The sequence below is a fragment of the Equus przewalskii genome, chromosome 1 (genome assembly GCF_037783145.1).
Source record: "Equus przewalskii isolate Varuska chromosome 1, EquPr2, whole genome shotgun sequence".
NCBI classification, from domain to species: domain Eukaryota; kingdom Metazoa; phylum Chordata; class Mammalia; order Perissodactyla; family Equidae; genus Equus; species Equus przewalskii.
In genome coordinates, this window is record NC_091831.1 from 122488805 (window position 1) to 122512536 (window position 23732).

At 37.1% G+C, this 23732-nt stretch overlaps 1 protein-coding gene across 10 annotated transcripts in view; it reads right to left on the minus strand.

Moving 5' to 3' along the window:
- The window catches only part of LRRC49 (leucine rich repeat containing 49), a 137454-nt gene that overhangs the window by 99868 nt on the left and 13854 nt on the right, over positions 1 to 23732 (minus strand). For 6 of the 10 annotated variants that reach the window (XM_070621837.1, XM_070621826.1, XM_070621811.1 and 3 more), the window contains 2 exons: positions 18268 to 18334; positions 12555 to 12698 (listed from right to left, as the gene is read on the minus strand). In XM_070621837.1, the coding sequence (XP_070477938.1) occupies positions 12555 to 12698; positions 18268 to 18334 (211 nt within the window). The remainder of the gene's footprint in view (positions 1 to 12554; positions 12699 to 18267; positions 18335 to 23732) is intronic. The other 4 variants (XM_070621854.1, XM_070621820.1, XM_070621872.1 and 1 more) reach the window with 1 other exon arrangement.

Below are 23732 nucleotides of genomic sequence, written 5' to 3' on the forward strand. Positions count from 1 at the left end.
GAGAGGGAAGTGGGGTGGAGGAGGAGTGACGGACAAGTGGTAGAGCTCATTTTATTCCAGGGCCCTATTTTCCAAAGGAAATGGTAGCTCGCTTCCTATCTGGTCTCTAGAAATAAGAAGTCACAGCCAAATCGAAAGCCCTCTCTGTACTCTTGGGGACTCTCTTCTCCCACATTCCTCCTGGAATCTACTTGAGATATTTCTGGACACAAGCATTGTCTGCTGACATCCAACTGGGAGAAACTGAGAAGCGGTAGCCTGGATCTCCATTGAATCAAGGCATTTTAAAAAAAATTGTCCCTTTGAATTCCAGCCTGCCACCTTCAGAGACTACAGAAACCTTTCAAGACATAATTTTTTTGCTATTAAAACATAAACTCACATTACATCAGGCTATAATTTGTGAGAAAAGGTTTTTTAAAGTTTGTCTTATTAAATTATAACGTTTTGTATTTATCTTCATTTATGTAACAAAATTTTACCAGAAGTCTTTATCAAATTTTCAAAATCATAAACTGTCATTATCTGGCAGAGCCATAAAAAGATATTCACAACAAACTGAAAAAATAAAAATCAGAATTCAACTACATATGTTCCTATTACCACTTTAGTAGACACCCTTTCCAGAACTTTAAAAAGCAAAATAATTACCCACAATCATTTTTGTTCCAAAATTCATTTCTATAAGAAAATCATAAATTTTCTTTAATTCTTCTAGCAATTCTGAGATATACTTTGTAATGAAGTTCTGGCATTACAATAAACAAAAGAAAAACATATTTATCATATCATTTATCTATGCATGAGTTATTTACAGAAAAACAAAGACTTATTGAAAGCTACTAGAAGATGGCTCCTCTAACATGAAAGAGTAAACCAAAGATGGAGATATGTAAGATCCAGGAAGTAGATTCACCGTCAGAGGGAGGCAACAACAAATCCAAGAATAACAGCTCCATAGCAGGCCTGAGAGCAACCAGTCTATGTGAGAGACAGAGGACAGAGGCTCTAGAAAGGGCATCTCCAAGTGCAGGAAATGAAACAGATAGATTACCTGACATCTTTGCCCATATGAAGAGAAATTTTACAGTTCTGTTGGGGAGTTTGGACATTAATTAATGGTAAATTGAACCTTCAATTAATGGGGGGAAATGAGACAGTCATTAATGCCAGAAAAGAAAAGTTGAATACCATGGTCCAATATTCACTTTGAAAAGCTCATCTTGCTATGCCAGACAATCCTAATCTACGATCTCATAAATTCATCCATCTGAATCAAGCCTCTGCACTGAAAGACCCACCTTAAACCAGACCCCAAAGAAATCTCAAAAATAAATATCCTTCCTTTTCCCTCAAAGACATTACTAAGACTATGTCAAGGCAGTGTGTTCTTCTTGCCAGTAATAATCTCAGCTTTTTTTAATCAGCTGGTGGTATTTTGGGGGAGCTAGCATTTGATAATCTGCTTATCCAAAAAGTACAATATAATTATTTTATAATGATGGGGAAAGGAGAATTGGGGGTTTAAGGGTAATGTAAGAAAGCTAAAGCCTCATAGCTTTGAGAAAAAGTCAGCACATTTATTTCACTGTCAAGCGTTAAACCCTCCCGACGAGACTTCTCCTGAAGTAACTGTTTCACAGGCAGAGAAACCACTGCAAAGAAGCATTAATGTTAACATATCTAAGATGAGAAAAAAAGATGAAAGAAATTATTTACATATAGGAGAATATTTATAGCTCATCTGTTAGTAATCTGCTCATAGTCTCAAATTAATTATATTTAGCAAAACACAATTCTGAGAATCACATTTAAAGCATTTTGTGAAGTAAGATTGAAAACCATTTTATCTATTTTTAAATGTAATTCTTTAAAAATAGGGAAATAAAATTACTCACTACAAGAGTATTGAGAGGATTATAATTCTTTTTCAAAAGAATACTGACTTGCCATTTGGGAAACATGCTGTCCTACTCTGTTCAGATACAGTTTTACATATTCCTAAACTTCACAAAAGAATGAAATGAGTCAGCAACCTGACCATGTGTGAAACATCTACCACTGGAGCTATTTTTAGAGCAGCCTCCTGCAGAGGAATAAGGCAGAAGAAGTGAAGAGGCAGAGGCTTTGGCATGCATCAAGCAGGACAAAGATGACGAGAATAAAATCATAGCTACTCCCATTGTCAGCTGTGCTGTCATATAAAAAAGTCAGAGTAAAAATATAGAAGGGTAATTATTTTAATTTTGAGAACTAGAAACAGATTTATTAACAAAGTATTGAGTAATTTTGAAAAAAACAAAGAAAAAAGTACTCCTTTTTATAAAAAGCTTTATTAAATTAATTCCAAAATAACTACTTGCTATAGTCATCACTTTGTGACACAGACATGTATTAAATGAGGAATAGCATGTGTAAGCCATCATATCAACAACTCTAGTTGGACATTTAAATGTCAATGAAAAAAGGTCCTTATCTGGCTTTGTTACCCAAAGGCATTAATATGCATATCTGCTTTTTATATTTGCTCACTACCCATTACATGGAAACAGCTATCGGTCACTAGCTGCAAGCTACTCTTCCAGTCTGATTTTCTTCCACATACTGTTACAATCCTCCACAAAAAAGAAAATAAAAGGGAACTAAAGACCACACTACTAAGCAAGCACTAATACTTTAACTACAGAGATTTCCAGTCTTTACAATCTAGGTTAGCTAGATTTAAATGCCATCAGGAAAAAAGAGAATAAGCGTCAATTTCATAATCATAGGCCTTTCCTCACCTGAATCTGCAGTTCAAATTTACACTGCATGCATGATCTAACAAGATTCCTCAGAAAAAATGATCTTTGGCATTCATGCCCCTAACACTCCTGGTAAAATTCTCTGGAAAGACACAAACTGAACGCAGGTTTTACAGCATTATAACTATCCCAAACTACTAACCATTGAAGAAAAGAATAGCATGAGCAAGAGTCAGCAGAAACTTCAGGTAGCAAATGTAGAACTGCCAAAAAATTAAGAAAATACAATAATTTGATAAAGACTATGGAATAGCTATGCTTAAAATTATTAGAGGAATAAAAGAAACCAAAACATAAGAAAAAAATACAATAGTATAAAGAAAGAAACCTGGGCATTTATGAAAAAAAATCCATGCAGAACTTCTAGAAGCAAAAAATTATGGTCATTATTAAAAACTCAATGGATGGCCTGAAAATGAGATTAAACAAAACTAAGGAGTGAGTTAGTGAACTGGAAGATGGCAATAAAGAAGTAAAAAGAATGCAGAAATATAGCAGAGAGAAATAAGAATGATGAAATTTTAAGAAACAAAGGCTAGAACAAGAAGGTCCATACTATACCTAGTAGGTGTTTAAGGAGTAGAAAGAGAAGAAATGGGAGGAGGCAATGTTTGAAAATATAAAGACTCAGAATGTTCCCATAATTAATAAAAGATATGAGCCTGCAGATTCAGGAAACATAAATATTAGGTATGCTAATAAAATTACCATATTTAATCAAATCTGATACCATCTTACAATTATTTTATGCAACACTTGGTTAAAATAAACTTATGATTAACCAACAATAAAATAATCTATCACTTAGAATTTTTATTTCATTATTACCAAAAGAGCTCTTTTAGATTTACTTAACCATATTTTTTTTACCAAATATCATTCTTATGCATACATACAAAGTAAATTAAATAAAATAAATTTATCAAATAAGTGAATTCTCAAAATATCTCCACTTACTGTAAAGCTAGAGTAGTTCAACAGCACAGTTTGGCATAATGGTAGACAAATAGATGGAACAGAATAGAAGATTCACAAAAAGATTCATTTGATTATTACTCAATTTCAACAAAGACCTCAATTCAGTTCAATAGGGAAAGCAAGGTCTTTTCAATAAAAGGTGATGGAGCAAATAAATATCCCTATGTGGGAAAAATGAACCATGACCCCTACCTTCCACCATACCCAAAATTTAATTAAAGATGGATCACAGACCTAAAATGAAAGGAAATCTATACGTCTTCTGGAAGCAAACAGAGAACATATTCGTGATATTGGGATAGGCAAAGATTTCTTGGATAGGACAAAAAAGGCACGAAGGATAAAAGAAAACAATTGATAAACTATACTTTACTAAAATGTAAAGCTCCTACATATCAAAAACATTGTTAAGGAAGCAAAAAGGCAAGCTATACAGGAAATATACATCAAACAAAGGACCTGAATCTAGAATAAAGATATACTACAACTCAATGATAAAAAGATAAACAACCCAATTTTTCTTAAACTGGCAAGAGACTGAACTGATACTTCACAAAACGATACGTCAGAATGACCAGTAAGCACTTGAAAAGATGCTCTATATAATTAGTCATCAAGGAGCTACAAATTAAAATCACAATGAGAATACCATAGAGTCACTGAAATTATAGACTGTCAATGCCAAATGCTGGCAAAGACATGGAGCAATTAGAACTCTCATTTATTGCTAGTGGTAGTGTAAAGTGGTATAATCATTTTGTAAAACTGTTTGGCAGTTTCTAATAAACTTAGATAGCTACCTACCTTATGGCTCAATAATGACACTCCTATGTACTTACCTAAGAGAAATAAGAGCATGTCTGCCAAAATAAACATATCAATAAAAGACTACAAGAATAGTCATAGCAGTTTTATTTGTAAGAGTCAAAAACTGGAAATAATCACAATGCCTGTGAACAGAAGAATGAAAAGGCAAACTGTATTATATTTACACAATGGATACAATGCAGCAATTAAAAAGAATACACATTATAAAAAAACATTATCCAAAAGATACAATGTTTTTTCATTCTTCTGTTCAGAGGCATTCATAAGTAGAAGATAAAAACAACAACAAACAAACACATAGCAACAGAGATTGGACTGGTGATTACCAGAGGGGAAGTGGGGTGGGAGGGGGACGAAAGTGGTGATTAGGCACGTGTGTGTGTGTGTGTGTGTGTGTGTGTGTGGTGATGGATTGTAATGAGTCTTTTGGTGGTGAACATGTTGTAATCTACACAGAAATTAGAGAAATTGAAATATATAATGATGTAAACCTGAAATTTATATAATGTTATAAACTACCGTTACAACAATAAAAAAGAATTAAAAAAAAAAGAAAAACCACCGATACATACAACAAAATGGATGAATACCAAAACATTATGTTTAGTACACACAAAAAACATACTTTATATATATATATCCTTTATAAAAAGTTCAAAAACAGGCAAAATTAATCCATGGGGATAGAAGTTGGAAAACCTCTGGGGCGGGGAAAGGCATTGACTGGAAAGGGGCACAAGGAACTTTCTGGAGTGATAGAAATGTTTTCTGTCTTGATCTGGGTGGTAGCCAAATGAAAGTACACTTGCATTAAAAAAAGTTATTAAACTGTACAGTTAAGATTTTTGCAATGTACTGTATCTAAATTGTACCTCAATAAAGTTTGGAGGAAAAGTCTTCACATTTAGAGTTCAGCTTTTGAAGCATTCCTTAACTAATAATGTCTATGCTTTTCACACAGTATTGTCTTCTGTGCCATCAAGAACATTGGTGATGGGGCATAGTGGTTAAGTTCGCACACTCCACTTCAGCAGCCTGGAGTTGGCGGGCTCGGATTCTGGGTGTGGACCTACACACGACTCATCAAGCCATGCTATGGAGGCATCCCACATACAAAATGGAGGAAGATTGGCACAGATGTTAGGTCAGGGCCAATCTTCCTCACACACACACAAAAGACCATTGGTGAAGCAGTATGCCCTAAAAATGTGCTTTAAGATTGCTGTCTATGGGGCCTGCGCTGTGGCTGAGCGGAAGTTTGCCTGCTCTGCTTTGGTGGCCGGGGCTCACCAGTCCAGATCCAGGGCATGGACCTACACATGGCTCATCAAGCCATGCTGTGGCGGCATCCCACATAGAAGAACTAGAATGACCTACAATTAGGATATACAACGATGTACTGGGGCTTTGGGGAGGGGAAAAAAAAAGAGAGAGGATGGAGGAGTGCAGAGTAGATTAGAAAATAAAAGGGGACTGGCCTGGTGGCATAGTGATTAAGTTCACATGCTCTGCTTTGGCAGCCCTAGGTTCAAGGTTTGGATCCTGGGTGCAGACCTAGCAGCACTCGTCAAGCCATGCCATGGCAGCAGCCCACATAAAATAGAGGAAGATTGGCATAGATGTTAGCTCAGCAACAATCTTCCTCAAGCAAAAAGAGGAAGACTGGCAACAGATGTTAGCTCAGGACCGATCTTACACATACACACACAAAAGGTTGTTGTCTACAGGATTTTCTTCCGAGCTACTGACACCCTATCTGATGTTTTGATATTGTTAAGATAAAGAAACACTAGTGCTATGGTCTGAATGTCTGTGTCTGCCCCAAATCCCTATGTTGAAATCCTAACCCCCATCACGGTATTAGAGGTAGGGCCTTTGGGAGGTGCTTAAGTCATGAGGGTAGAGCCCTGATGAATGGCATTAGTGCCCTTATAAAGAGACTCCCCAGAGAGCTCTAGCCCCTTCCACCATGTGAGGACACAGTGAAAGGGCACCAGCTATGGACTAGGAAGAGGGCCCTCACAGAATGCAACCATGCTGGCACCTTGATCTTGACTTGCCAGACTCCAGAGCAGTGACAAATTTCTGTCGTTTATAAACTACCCAGTCTGTGGTATTTTGTTATGGCAGCCCAAATGGACTAAGACACCAGCATGGATTATTCACACAGCTTCTTGACACTTTGACATTTCTTTCACTCACTCCAAGGAGTTTGCTGAACGTCTCCTGCCTTCAGCTGCATTGCTTGGCATGTGATAGGCAACCTCTCTGAAGCTATCTTAGTAACAAAATGTAACACAGCTTCATCTATACATGGTTGTCTTCCTTTTAAAGTATTTGATTGTTAATAAGCAAAAAATGTGGAATTGCAGTCATTCCTCCAATGAAAAATATATTTCACTAATACTAAAAGTAGGTCTTTGCTGTTTGATTTCCATGCCTTCGTGAATAATGTTTCATTTCAAAGTCAAATCATGGTGTAATCTTTTAAAATACATTTTGAACACTGATTAAATTCAAAACATGTAGTACCAACAATTGAAATGACTACAGTATAAACAGTTAGTTAGAGCCAAGTTCACATATATTCAGGCAATGAAATTGCTGTAGACTGTCCAACAGTGATTTTAGATGTCATAGATGTAAGACACGTCCAGACTTCAGAGTTGTTTGAAATATGGAAAAATGTGTCTCAATTGGTGAAATATGGTAGTTCCACATCATATACACACCTTAGTATGGGAGAAAAAGAACTGTCAACCAAGTCAAACATCAGTAATGAATAAAAGCAAAACAAACACATTATTAGACAAATTGAGACAGCTTCCTACCACGAGAGGCATCTTAAAGGAACTTTTTCTAAGTTATATCTTTTGGGAGTGGTGAACCCAAACAAGCATGTGGGTGAATCCAAATAAGCATCAAGTGAAAACAACAGCAACTAAAATATCTAATTTGTGGAACAGAAAGACAAAAAGAAAATACTAGACAACAAAAACGTGTAAAATTGGAGGGGCTTACTGGATTAAATGTTTTCAAGGTCCTTATTTGAGAAGAGGGTAGAGATGTACACTAACTCTATAATTTAAGTCAAGCATGTATTTTAAAATGTTAAAGAGTACCCATTAAAGTGAATAAGAAAGAGCAGAGAAAATAAGGCACAAGAAAAAAAAGTACAGGAAAAGCAAGACAAATAGAAAGCATGAAATAACATCAAAGTGATAAATCTAAATATGTCAGTAATCACAATTAGTACAATAGAATAAAGTTTCTGGTTGAAAGATTCTCAGATTGTAAGTGAAAAGAGGAATTGTGCATTCTTTATAAGAAAAAGGTTGATAAAGAATACTTAATATGATTCACTGAGAAGCACTCAGCATCACTTGTGGTGATATTCCTGCCAAAAGTGCACAAGCTGAATCTAATCATGAGGAAACATCATTAGATAAGCCCAAATTGAGGGACAGTATACAAAATAATAAACCAATACTATTCCAAAATGTCAATGTCATAAAATAAAAGGAAAGATTCAGGTACTCTTCCAGATTAAAGAAGACTAGCGAGACAGAAGAACTGAATGCAAAGCATGATCTTGAATTTTCTTTTGCAATAAGGGACACTATTGAGAAGACTGGGAAAATCTGAATGGGATCTATAGATTAGATAAATAGCATCATATCAATGTTAATTTCCTAGTTTTGATCATTGTAATTTGGTTATATAAGAGAATTCCTTGTTTTTAGGAAATACACACTGAAGTATGTGGAGATAAAAGGGCATCAGGTCTGCAACTTACTCTTAAACAGTTCAGGAAAAAAAAAAACATATATATACATAGAGAGAGAGAGACTGGTAGACATAAAGTGAAGGGAAAAGAGAGAATGACTTTGAGAGGCTAAATCAATGTACTAAAATGTTATCATTTAAGTAATCTGGGAGGAGGGTACTGGGAATTCTTTATACTATTATTGCAACATTTTCTGAAATTATGTCAAAATTAAAAATTACAAAAAGGTTGGGGCCGGCCCGGTGGTGCAACAGTTAAGTGCACACATTCCGCTTCAGCAGCCTGGGGTTCAGCGGTTCAGCTCCCGGGTGTGGACATGGCACCGTTTCACAAGCCATGCTGTGGCAGGCATCCCACATACAAAGTAGAGGAAGATGGGCACGGATGTGAGCTCAGGGCCAGTCTTCCTTAGCAAAAAGAGGAGTATTGGCAGCAGAGGTTAGCTCAGGGCTAATCTTCCTCAAAAAAAAAAAAAAAAAAATCACAAAAAAGTTAAGGAATAAAAAAGATATACCAGGGAGCTGGCCCCGTGGCCCAGTGGTTAAGTTCGCACACTCCAAGTTGGCTGCCCAGGGTTTCACCGGTTCAGATCCTGGGCACGGACTCAGCATCACTCATTAAGCCATGCTGAGGTGGCGTCCCACATAGCAGAACTAGAAAGACCTACAACTGGAATATACAACTATGTACTGGGGAGCTTTGGGGAGAAGAAGGAAAAAAAAGAGGAAGATTAGCAACAGATGTTAGCTCAGGACCAATCTTTAAAGAAAAAAGATATACTAGGGGAAAAAAAACAAAAGAAAGCTGATCTTAACATTAGACTAAATAAATAACAACAAAAAATGGAAAATGCCATGATTGTCCATAAATAAAAGAATATTTAATTACAATCATACAAGGGAATAATACATAATTAAAATTAGTGATCTAGAGCTACAAGTATCAACATAGATAAATCTCAGCATAATGTTGATAAAAGCAACTTACAGAAGATATGTACAATATGATACCATTTACAGAATATTTAAAAGGATGTAAGAAAATTATTTCATATTGTTTAGGGATACATACATATATGGGAAAAGGAAACAGACACGCATAGGACTAAACACCAAATTCAGAATTGTGGTAACCTCTGCGAAGGAGGGAGGGAATGTGATGGGGGAGGGTTACACAAGAGGCTTCACCCGTATTTGAAAGACAACAGGAAAATTGAAAGGTTTTTATTTGTTAAGTTGATTGGTGGATATACAAATGTTGGTAACATTATTTCCTCATCTTTTAAGAGTGTCTGAAATGTTTAGTAATTTTTAACAGGGAAATATATAAACTAAAAAGATATCTGGTTTGAAATTTACAAAATTTCCAAGAAAAAGATTGGTGAATTTAACTACAACAAACAAACAGTAACTTTTCTACATCAAAAACATCAGAGAAGGTTTCTAATAAGATGATGAAGTAGGTAAGGTATTTGTTTCATCTCCTTCCCAAGATTCAATGGGTGAAGCAGAAAAAAAAAACACAAAATGAGTAAATCCACGAAAATGCTAAAAACAAGAGTTATCATTAACAGACTGGCATTTTTGGTGAATTTCAGGAAGTTGGAAAACAGGATCTTGTTGGAGATAACTCTGAACAGAGAAAACTGCAGCTTAAAACTAGCAGGAGAGACGCTGCGCTGCAAAGGCAGCAGTTCTGTCTGACAGAATGCCATCTCACTCCATGCTCAGGGTTAACACGTACAAAGAGCAGGCGTGGACTGCGGCTAACTGTGGGCAATCAAGCAGATGTGTAATTAAATGTCTGTCTACTCAACAGCTATTCCTGGAACACCAACAAACCCATCCTACTCCCAGCCCACTCCCACCCCTGCCATGCACACACAGACCAGCTGGCTGAAGAAACCCCCAGCTGGAGCCTCAGGATCTGCTCTCTAAACAAAATAGAGCATCTGTCAAAGAAGGATGGAGAGTGCGGGTGTTTTATCTATGGAGATAATTAATAACTGGCCACAGTAGAACCAGAGGGGAAAAAGGAATGGCAGTATTACCTGGCACAAAAGCTACTGAAGCCCTTCTACTCCCAAAAGTAAAGTCTTTCCCATTTTGGCAACTACAGAGCGAGCCTGCCTTTTCCCTTCCACTTACTCTAAAGGGAAGTCTGCCAATGTGTGGGATTTAAAAACTTACACAAAGCTAGTCATCATTCCAGGGAGAGACCTTATGGTTAAAAAAACCTATTCAACTGCACAAGAGACCCAGCCACTACTTAACATGGTCCTTCATTTAAGGATTACCAGCCATTGAGGAAAATCAAAACCATGGAAGAAAAAAAAAGGAAAAAGAAAGAGTGTGATAACTGACCCTGGAGAAAAGAAAAGATGATGAAAAAAAAAAGAATCTTCAAATTTAAAAGTCTCTTGGCTCTTTTAAGAAAAGGATGCTTTGAAAAAGAAACAAACAAGAGTTGAGTAAAGTTTCTTATTTATCCTTAAATGTATACTCACAATTTCCTGTAAATTAATATACATGATACTTATCATTATCATGATAATGATAATCATATATGTATAATACTTATCACTAAATCTTTTTAGCTTTTAGAAATTAATGCAATTTCTTCTTCCATAAAATGTTTATTACTGCCTAAACGATACCAGTAATGATTAGACATAATACTCAATGGGAAATTCAGTAAGCAACTTCTTCTATATGCATTTTGAATTTTCCAAATGAAAGACAAAATATAGACAGGGATATGCTAGAGCCTATAAATTTCTGTACCCTACCCTACCAAAGCTTTTTGGATTCTCACTATACCCAAATCTTAAGGTCAGGTTAAGTCCAGCCTGAGCAGTTCCTAGAGACTCAGCAATGAAACAGATTAACTCAGTCTGGATGTCTTCTAAAATAAACAAGCCATTTGCAGTATTTAAATCCAATCTGGGGATGGCATGATAAAATTTAGAGGTTCTGGAATAAATCCATGTCTTGGCGAAGGTTCTGAAATTATCTCAACCTCCTAAAAAATATGAGCACTACTTGGCCCAGATTTTCTGGGAAAACTTCAAAATGAAACCAGCCTGTACAATGAGGCCTAGATATAACGCATCATCTGTCCCCCAACCTTTTCAAGGGTACCACTTACAGTTATACTTAATTATTTACTAAGGAACTCAAAGTCTTGAAAAAGTTCGGAGTTATATTGTGCCTTTAAAAGTGCTTAAATGATATCCAGAGAGAACCTAATGAAGTTTTTTATTGCATATAAACAAAGGAAACTTGTTAAAAGAACAAATAACATTCTTACAAATCATTAGAAGTCGTCCTTGCCTGTATCATATCACACAGCTAAAAGTTGTATTTCTAGTGCTCTTCACATATGCACAAGTCAAAATACCTGAGCACCAAGCTGTTACTTAGTTGCTGAACTTGAGCATAACTATAAATCTAATGAAGTTTATCTTCAGAGTTCTAGAGTTGCCTTTCTGTGGTTTTGCCCCCACAATGCTAACTCTTATCCTCCTGCTCACATGCCAGTTCTCTACCATCTTTAAGTCTTTTTTCAGAGTCAACAAGCAAAAAGGACCCTACAGATAATCTAGCCCAAATGCCCTTATTTTAGTGAACAGTAAACTGAGGCTTAAGAGTTAAAGTGATCTAGCGAAGGTCACACAGCTCATGAAAGATGAAGCTGAGACCAGAACTAGGCCTCTGAAGCCCTATGCAATGCTCTTTCTGCTAAACCAAGTTGCCTCTTTAAAAACTGCAAGGGATATGATATTTATGCATGTTTTCACAGTGCTCAAGCTCTCCTCTCTGTGCCTTTCTCCTCTTGGTGCAACAATTAATCAACTTTCAGTCACCAATAACCTTCTTTCTTATTAAAACACCCAGGACAAAACAGGAAAGGATTCAGTGTTCATTTACACTAGCTGATTCATTTACTCATACTTCTATACTCTTTCTAATGGAAAACATGTTAACACTTCCCAAATCAAAATATTATAAAGCTTAATAATTATATCCACAATTTAAATTCAGAAAAAACTAAATTACCTTTGATTCTTACTTTGCATAAAGCAATGCTATAACATTTATTTCATTTCCTTAAAAGAAAAGCCAGGGATCACATATTGATTCTACTTTAATACTCACCACAAAAGTGATTTGATTATGTCTCAGGTTAAGTTCAGTTAGTGAGTCCAGCCCATTAAGATTATCAACATGACTTAAAAGGTTTCTGGCAAGATTTAAAACTCTCAAGTCACACAAATGACTGACATTTTCGATTTTAGAAATCTGTTAAAAAATGAGGAAGGGATGATTAGCAGCCATAAATCTCAGACATGCATGTTATAAAAACCCTAAAAATAAAAGATAGAGTCATTGGATTCACTGACAGGTTTATATGAAGACATTTAAAAATCTATTTCTATTTCCTCTATTGCAGATAACATGAAGTCATTTAACTTGTGAAAATTAACTAAAGAAACGTATTTTATAATTTGAAAATAGTAAATATTTGAAGCAAATTTTATCCAGTAATCAACAAGTCCGTCGTTTGGGACCTCTCTAAGTGCCCAATACTGTGCCAGGTCCCATGAAGATAACAAGAAGTATACATACTACTTGCCAAACAGAAACTTACTATGAGCCCAAGGCATAAGCTCACAATGTTTTGACCAAGCAATTCTGTCCTCTGAGAGAAGCAAGGAAAAGGAATGATACTAAGTTTCCCTTGTTAATTCCATTTATACTGCAGGATCCTGAGAGCAGTCAAGAGTCTGAATGGAAATAACTCAAGGATCTAGGATCCCCAGTAGAGGGTGATATTCTTTATTAGTGGAAATGTTTAAGAGAGGGGACAGGGGCCGGCCTGGTGGTGCAGCAGTTAAGGGAGCATGTTCTGCTTCGGTGGCCTGGGCTTCGCAGGTTCGGATCCCGGGTGCGGACATGGCACTGCTTGGCAAGCCATGCTGTGGTAGGCGTCCCACATATAAAGTAGAGGAAGATGGGCACGGATGTTAGCTCAGGGCCAGTCTTCCTCAGCAAAAAGAGGAGGATTGGCAGCAGTTAGCTCAGGGCTAATCTTCCTCCAAAAAAAAAAAGAGAGAGGGGACAGATAGATAATGTTTAGTCAGGTAGACATTAACTGTTTAGAACGAGAGGACTTGAATCATGGAATATGCACGTGTACATAAGCACTGAACTGCAGCAGAGGAGCTAGGCTTTCACAGCAAGGTCAGGATAAGCACAAGCTATACCCATGAAGTGATGAGACCTCAACAGGATTTTCAGCCCCACTATTGTACTATTGTAATGTAGCAAGCATAGCACAATGGGATGAGTTTCTACGTGACACAGAAGTAGAGGTCCTTTTGGGGAGCTTCATCAACCTTTTAATGTAATGTACTTAAGTGACAATGAGTCATACACATAACACTTTTTCCTCTGAACATTAAAAATAAACTTCAAAATCACTAGAGATTAATTTTCTATGTATTGCCATCACACATATGTATTATTTGAAATTTTTCATTTAACAATTCAAAGCAGATGTTAGCTAACAGAATTTTTTTAGTTTTATAATCCAGTTTCTATGTTGTTGTTTTGACCTTACCTTACATTCAAGAAATATCATCTAGATTCTATCCAGGTTTGAGAAGGGAAACCCAAGTATGTTTATTATAAATTCAATAATACATAAAGGTAACATCTGACCATGCTTTAAAATTTGTCCTAAGATTTTTGGTCTAACTAACGTAAAATGACAATAAATTAAACAAAAAATTGTAAAAGAAGAAACAAGGTTATCAGTATTTTCAGATGACAGAACTGTATAACAAGACATGGACAAAAACATTTCAAAACTAAATAGGTGATGTAATCTGAAACGTATGGAATCAGCAAAAGGCAAAATAGACACTGTAGAAAATGAGTAATGTCAGCACAGGCTTGAGAAATTCTCCTGAAATACTAAGAAAAAATAGAGATAAGAGGAATAAAAGATAAGATGGGGATACGAAAGACAAACAACATAGATATAACAAACATAAATGGAAAAGCAATATTCAAATAAATAAAACTTTCCTGAGCTCAAGAAAGATATAAATATACAGGATGAAGGGGCACAATTGTTGTATAACCTGAATAGGGTGTTTTCTCCCTTCTGCAAATAATCCTGGGGCTTTTCTTTTAGAAAACTACCTCTCTCCAATTCCATTTGGTCCTGGTGGGACTTACAATTAGAATGCCTACATTTTAGAGTTACCCTTTAGTTTGGTAACTCTGAAAAGAAACATTGTTAATGTTAAATCTAATATACAGGTATCAACCCGTAATTTAAAAAAAAAAAATCACTGGTGATATTGTTGGGCATCTTGGTTTGCAATCAGATAGGCTGGAATCATATATAACATCTCTGACAGAATAAAGTCTGTTACTCGTCACAGCCATAGACAAAGTCACAAGAATAGAGTAAACGATAGAAACTTTAAGCAAAGGGCGGTGTAGGGTGAGAGCATGGTTCTTGATTAGTTAATAAACTTCACAGCAAGAAGAAGAGTTGATGGGAATGTTTGGAAGCCCAATCATGGGTCATACTGATCAGAGAGAGGGTCCCAAGTCAGACTGCAGAGTTTCCTAATACATACAGGAAAGCTGGATTTTCCAGTCTTAGCTTTGTGTATAAGAGTAACCAGACTGCTCTGTCTAAACAAAGACAACCTTCCTACTCAACAATACTGACAGAGCGAATGTCTGCTTTCAGGGAAGCAACCACAGAAAGGGCAAGCTCTCCCTGAAGGAAAAGATATCACTGAAAGAACAGATTTTTTTCGAAGCACAAGCGTTACCGAGAGAACAAATTCTGGTAGATCAAAAAAAATCTAGGTCAGAAATTGGGAGTCACCCTCCCAGATTCCTCTGTATACTTCGCTACTCATGTATTAACAATTGCTAAATCTTGATGTTTCTACTCTTTAAATATTTATTCAATCTGTCCCCCTATTATTATCCCTATTGCTACTACTTCCGTTCAAGCCACTATCACTTCTCACCAGGATTATCGGATTAGTCTCTCAGCTGTTGTCTGTCTCGTTTTACCTCCCTCCATCTCTTTCCATTCCTCAATCTATTTCTTGAACACTATCATCATTCCTCAGAATGTCTTCACATCCATAAATCAATTTTATTTAATTTCAAAATATACAAGTATCATTTTTATTTCCAATGGAAGTAAATTCAAAGACAAAAAATTCACTTAATTTTCTCTTAGTTTTTTAGCTACCTGACCCTTTTTTTTAGAGTTGGACATTGTTTCATCTTCAATAGTTTATCTCCTGACTTTTTAGAAGCTTAAGGTCACCAAGTCTGTCTTCGCTTTGAAATACTCCAAATTTTTGCTTACTGGTTAGATATTTTGAAACAAGACTTAGATTTTCATTTCAAACTTCCTTCTTGTAGTTAAAGAGCCTTGAGAAATAATTTGTGTGGTACAAATATTTAATATTAATACACGCAACATGACAAACGTATGCTGAAATTATAAGACAGTTAACACAGGTCAGCTAACAAGGGATAGAGCAGTTTTCATCAACATAATGGTTGGTAAATAATTCCTATACACAGTATATAGATCAAGTGATATGTTAGTTCTCCTAGAGATCCTGGATAAATGTTTATTTCTCATATATACATTTTTAAATAAACTTAATAAAAATATTGCTACCATAAAATGTTTCATTTATACTTATGAATAGTTTTAAAAATAGTGGGCTACAAGTTAAATGGCAATTCCTTGTTATGACAAGGAGTACAAAGTCCTCCAATCTGCCCTTTACCTACTTTTCTTGCCTCATCTCTCACCAGTCCACAACATGTGCTAAATTTTCTAGCAGTAAAAAATACTTACCATATTGTTTCTAGTCTCAGTGCTTTTGCATATGATATTTCTCACTGACAAAACTCTTTAATTTCTCTTCCCATTCCACCACTATCTAACTGGGTAACTTCAATTCTATTAGAGCAACACTAACCCGCCTGCAGAGCTGGGCAATTCCCAGGTCTTCGGCACTCCTCCCACAACGTGCACACACAGACAGACTCACAGAGAGGGCTGCGATGAGATTAGAACCTAGCAGATGTGGCCTATCTAGATCTATCAAGGTTTTTATTAATTACATTAGCTTTTCACCAAAACAATTGGGACTAACAGCTGTTAGAAAACCTACAGAGATCATACTGAGGTTTGCGCCTGACCAACCGCAAATGGCAGTGACAGATCTTGTTTATCAACACGCAGGGACTCCTGGACCATCCCAGAATGTATGCTCACTACCTCAGGAGAGGCTTTACCTTCTGCAGGAGTATGTAGCTCATGTAGCTATTCATAAATAAATACATTTCAAACACTAAAATTTAAATGGAAGAGCAAAGGGTTAAAAAGACAGCTGAGATGCTCTGAGAGAGAAGAATAAGGAGGGGAAATAAACCAGATAGAGAAATCCAGACAGACAGATAGAGGGGTAGACAAATTGACTGAACAGAACAATAAGCCCAGAGTATATAGTAATCAGGGAAATATAAATCAAAACCACAAGGAGACAACACTTTACACAAACTCAATCAGCAAAAATTAAGAAGCCTGACGATTCCAAATGTTGAAAAGAACGTGGGGGCTGGCCCCATGGCCGAGTGCTTAAGTTCATGCACACCACTTTGGCTGCCCAGGGTTTGGCCAGTTTGGATCCTGGGCACGGACCAAGCACCGCTCATCAAGCCATGCTGAGGTGGCGTCCCACATAGCAGAACTAGAAAGACCTACAACTAGAATATACAACTATGTACTGGGGGCTTTAGGGAGAAGAAGAAAAAAAAAAGAGGAAGATTGGCAACATATGTTAGCTCAGGGCCAATCTTTCAAAAAAGAAAAAAGAATGATCACAGGTGAAGGTGAGCTTTATGAAGGAAAAAAAAAAAAGACTGAAGCAACAGATCTCTTAAATATTACTGGTAGGAGCATAAACTGGTACAACCACTTTGGAAAACAATTTGGCGTTATCTTTTAAAATTAAACATTTAAATAACCTATGACCCATCAGTTTCACTCCTAGATATAGACTCTAGAGTCCTTATGGTGTATGGAAGAAACACATACATCAATGTTCTTAGAAGCACTATTCCTAACAGGAAACAAAACAAACAACAACAACAAAAGGAAACAACTCAAACATCTATCAATAATAAACTAGAGAAAAAAGTTTTCATATAGCCACAACATGAAACATACAACAGTGGAAATGAATAAACTACAGCTACTTATTCAAACAGATGACTCTCAGTAACATAATGTTGTATCCAAAAAGCAAACACTAGATGTCAACATAGAGTATGATGCCTTTTTTAAATTAACAGACAATACTACTAAACAATATATTATTTAGACACAATTATACGTGATAAAACGAACTGAAAAAAAACCAAAGAGGAATGATAAATGTGAAATCCAGAATTGGGGTTACCTTGGAATGAAGGAGGAACACTTAAGTAGAAGAAAACCATTAGTAACAACCTAGCTCTTGGGTTGGGGTTGGATAACGTCTACTTAAAAGATAAGTTAATAAAGGACTAAATAAGAAACAAAATTGTCCTAACTATAAGGATTCCAAAGGTTTTATATGTTTTGTCTGTCATTTACTGCCAAGGTATTACCAAATCTTATATAAATAGGCTTAATACCTTAGAAATTTCAGTGAATCAGTGAAGTAACTCTTCAAAAATTCAACATGAACATAACTTAAAACTTTTATAATACCAAATTTCCTGGACTTTTGCCAAAAAAGAAAGAAATAAAAAGGCTTTACGATACCTGATTTCCATGAAGGTCCAAGACATCTAAGCTTTTTAGATTCTCCAGATTTGAGATTTTCTTGATTCTGAAAATCATAATAAGTAGATAGAAATATGGATGTATCACACCTATTGTAAATCAAAACATGCTAAGGCATAACTCATTTTAATTTATTCTCTATACACAGATAGAGAACCAGCTATATAAAGAGAGAGAGACCATATATAATTATACATATTAAAGAAAAACATACTTCCCATTGATTTAATTATAACGTTAAAGATGCAGTCCCACTGCAGGGAACATCCCAAAGACAGCTTAAAAGTTAGATCTTTAGAGAAGAACAATTCTACTTCTAAGAACCTTAGGATAAGGCACTTATTCAAGGCAGTTCCCTTCACCTTAGAATACAATGTAAACTCCTAACCTCAGTCTTCAAGGCCCTAAACCATTTGGCTGCTGACTCTTCCTCCGCCTTCTCTCCTACCATCACTGAGGCGCACCCATTCACTCTGCTCCAGTCACAGGGGCTTTCTTGCTGTCTCTAACCTAACAAATTCATTCCTGCCTTGGGGGTTTACCCTTGCAGTTCCTTCTTCCTTAATGTTCTTCCCCAGGACTTCACATGGTTCATGCCTTCACATTATTCAGATCTTGGCTCAAATATCTTTTCGGAGTGGCCTTTCCAGATGATCCTATCAAAAATAGCTCTCCTCTTTCCCATCCCCATTACTCTCTCCTTTCTCTGCTTTTAATTGACTTCATTGCAGTTATCCTTGCCTAAGATTATATTACTTATATGTTTACCTTTTTATGATCTCCTTCCTCAAACCAAAATAGGAGCTCAAGAGAGCAGAAACTTTGACATGTTCTCTACTCTATCCCCAGCATTCATGACAGTGCCTGGCACAAGTAGGTACCTAATAAATATTTGTTGAATGAATGAATAAACATACTAACTAAATGGATGAATTTCATGTACAAGGGTATTCACAACAGGATTATTTATCACAAATACAAACTACCTAAATGCTTTCTACTGGACCTGCTCAGTTGTAATATTTATTTGGAATTTTTGATTTGCCATCTCATGAAAAGCTAAAACATTGCTACAAGTTGAAAAACACAGAATTTTCTCTCTAAGAAGTCCCCTCTTACATTCCCTAATGGTTAGGGTCTACCCACTGTCTCCGTCACTCCTATCTTCTACGGCTACCTTACCTGTCCAGCTGCCTCCAACTGATCCAGAACCTGGATCGCCCCTTGAAACTTCATACATGCTGATCAGCATGTGAACATAATGCAGACTTAAAGTTCATGAATTTCTATCTCCATTTACCTCAGCCATCTTATATCAGTGCCAAATCCAGACTTCTATCACCAAAACCAATTCAAGCCAATTTAATTTATAAAAATATTTCTCATACACTCACTATGTACCATCACAGCGTGATTCTGGTTCCTCCTCTCTCCCTTCTCTCTCACACACACACTCCCCCATGACCACAATCTCCTCCTCAGTCTCCTCTTTCACACCATCACACTGGCAGAATCTGCTCTTTTCCTAGAAAGCACCCTACTGCCTCAACACTGCTCAGTCACTTCATCCAAACCATTAACATCCTTCCAGACTCAGCGGAATCCTTAATTAGCCTTCATCCCGAGTCAGGCATGTAATACTATCCTATAGAACAATGAAATATCTCTAATAATAACAGCCAATATTATTAACAATACTAACAGTAGCAGCCAAACGAGATGGGAAAACAGACAAAACTTTCAACAAAATTATTCCTCCACCTGCTTTGCTCTTGAAATACCTTGAACAGTTAGAGAAGGTGACAGTATCCTAATAATATGGCTTAGGACAGAGTGATGCTTTCTAACAGCAATCCGACCTCATAGCTATTAGAGACGCCTTGTATTCAATTCTTTTATTTTCCCAAGTTTACATTTCCTAAAACAGAGGTTCTCAAACTTCTGTGTGTGCATCAGAATCATCTGGAGGGCTTGCTAAAAATAGACTGCTGAGCCCTATCTCCAGAATTCCTACAATAGGGTTCAAAAACTTGCATTCAGAACCACTTCTTGGGTGCTGCTGATGCTGCCGGTCCAGGGATCACACTTTGAGAAGCACTGCCCTGAAATATAGACCTTCCTCCTCATCAATCTCAGTTCTCCCCTCACGCGAACCTTATGACGATGACTCCCCTGTTACACGGAAAATACTAAAGCCTGTTATAAGGAAATAATCAGAGATGCAGACAAAGACTTATGGAAAAGGATATTCATCACAGCATTAGCATAGCAAAATAAAGGATACAATGTAAATGTCTAACAAAAGGGAAATATTAAGTAAATTATTACATATATTCATATATATATATCATACAGCTCTTAAAAATTATATTTTCAAAGAACATTTAATGATATGGGATAATGTAAATAATAAAATATAAATATTCAAGTGAAAAACAAATGGTAGGTACAAAAACCAATTTTCTAAAGCAGTGATACGCAAGTATAGAAGAAAGGGTGCTACTCAGTGTTGATAACCAAAATTTGGAAACAAGGCAAAGGGATGACTGCATGTCCTTTCAATGTCATATCAGAGCACTGTCCACAAGCCTACCTAAGGATCATCTATTCACTACAGATTACAGCCCAAACTCTGTAAAGTCATATACTAACTTGTAGAAAACTGATAAGATGTAATGCTGATTTTTGCCAGGTAGGAATGTAATTTATTTTGTCTAAGAGAAACAAGAACCTGGGGAAGCCCCAGTGGCCTAGTGGTCAAGTTCAGTGTGCTTCACTTTGACAGCCTGGGTTTAGTTCCCAGGCATGGACTTACACTGCTCTGTCAGTGGCCATGCTGTGCTGGCAGCCCATCTACTAAAAAACAGAGGAAAATTGGCATGGATGTTAGCTCAAGGCAAATCTTCCTTAGCAAAAAAAGAAAAGAAAAGAAAAGATAACCTGAGGGTTATGATTTTACTGCTTTGTAGGATATTAACCTGTTTTATAACAACAATCTTATTCCAACATTCTTCACTTTTCATTGACTATATATCAGTTTCTCTTATGCTCCTTTGAACGAGCTTTGTCATCCTACTGGTTCCATCATTACGTACTGAGTTAACTAAAACACTGGCCTGTAATTACTATCTATTTGTCTGAGAATTATATTTTTAAAATTTTGAAAATTATACACAAGGGATGGAAATGGTCTCGGCAAAGTTCTCTGATTTGGAGGATCAATGTAATCTGTTTCTGTATTTTTCAGAAACTCTGGGCACCTTTAAGGCACTTCAATCACAGAAACCTTCATGTGCAGCACGTCTCCCCACAGAATTCCACCAGGGCCTCACACACTGTTAAGCTATCCAGTAAAACAGTCCCTATGTGTCGTGACTTGGGCATTCTCTAAGCTTTGACCCATAGTGGCTTTATGACTCTCACTTCAGATTCCGACTGCTCAGGTGAACAGGAAGAAAAATACACAAGTCACTCAGTCAGTTAAACCCAAGACCAACCAAACATCTTGCTGTCTTGTTCCCGTGAATTGCCTTTGCCATAGATTCTCTCCTCACCCTTACCACCTGAAATGACATAAAAACAGATCCATTCTAAAGAATTCAGAGGCACATGAAGGGCATCAGCTGACCTAGGAGGCCACTGGTCAGATCAGGTATTGATGTGAGGAATTTTCAGAATCCTCGTCAGTCCCTACTGGTTAAGGATTATTATATTAACACCAATGTGACCCGAAAGATTTTTTAAAAAGAAGTTCTCCCATTAAACAGACTGAAATGAGACAAAGAGAAGGCTCAGCCATCACCCATCAGCAGCCACAGACCCCTAGGGGCACATCACAGCCCGTCTCTGCAGGGCACAGCACGTTACTGAACTGAGGACAAAGACCCCATTATAGGGTCTATATGAATGCTGGGCCTTTCAGGTGTCAGAGACAAATCCCTAAGTGGGAACCTTCAAGGAATCAAAAGGAAAGGAATACAGAATCCCAGGGTCTGGCAGAGAGTTTGGTATCCATAGTCCTGGGTGATCAGAAGAAAACACAGAGAAGTTCTATTCATTCACCTGTGATCATGAGAACACTAGAAGATCTCACAAGGACAGGCAGGGGACATAGAAAGTAGAAGAGATGGCAAGAACTTCACTAGCAAAGTGACAGAGAGGGGTTGGGAGTTCTTTGGTAGCAATGTAAACTTCACACACAGAATCTGAGCAGGGTATTTCTAGGTTCCGAGCACAAATTTTTGTTGGAGCTGCTTGAACTTAGAGGCATATCGTTGCCCTGGATTTTCATATATGGTTCCATTGCCTTGGCTTTAAAGACGCTGCAGTGCTGTGCAATGCGGGACGGAGAAAACTTTCTGGACTTGACTAGCAGAGGATAACGAGTCATCCACCACAAACGTGAGGAGACAGGGTGGCAGCTGTGCTTCTCTCCTCTCCAGCAGTCCTCAGTCAGGTTTGCATAATGTGCACTAAAGTACTGCCACAGGAGGGATTTGCACCCTCAAGGCTCACAGGCCCCTTCCATGACAAAGTCAGCAGGTTGGAAAGCACCAGGCATATGTTTTAGGGATCAGATTTGCATTGTACTGATTCTTCAGAAATACGCACTTTGGAAAAATGTGGAAAGTTGTCTTCTGGCTCATTTTCTTTTTATGCAACAATATGAACAGTTCTAGAACTGTTTAACAGGAATTTTTTCCTTATGTGAAAAATAAAGTAAAATATGACCAAAAGCAAACAAACAAACAAAAAGATGGAAGAGTAGAAAGAGGAAGAAGAGACTGAATCAGATTGCTTTTACTTGACCAAGGTAAGGATAGAGAAGGGCATCGTCCCTTAGACTTGAAGGAACAAAGAGACCTTTAAAAAGGTCAGAAGGCCAGATAGACTGGTGTCTTTGAGGCACAAATTATTTTGAAAAAACTTAAAAGGTTATTTCCAAGAAGCTGAAAAGGAGGAGCAGGAAAAGAGAGCAGACTGAGAGATGATTTAAAACCTTAGGAACCAGGAGCAGCTCTTGTTTAAAACTAGGTTTAAAACTAGAAAAGGAGATTAAAAATATCACTGGAAAGCACCTAACTCAAGGACTAAAAGGACGGCATAAAGGCAACGGTTTGTTGCTGTCAGTGTCATCCAATCGATCCCAGACTTCTAGTGACCCTGTGTACAGCAGAACAGAAGCCTGCCTGGTCCTGTTTTGCTCTCACCTCTCACCTCTCAGCACTATATCAGATGATGTTCTACGGCTATTCATAGGGTTTTCATGGCCAATTATTTGGAAGTGGGTGGCCAGGTCCTTCTTCCTAGTCTGTCTAATCTGGAAGCTCCGCTGAAACCTGTCCACCATAGGTGACCTTGCTGGTATTTGAAATACATTGGCACAGCTTTCAGCATCACAGCAACATGCAGCTGACAACCAGCAGACAGGTGGTGTGGTTCCC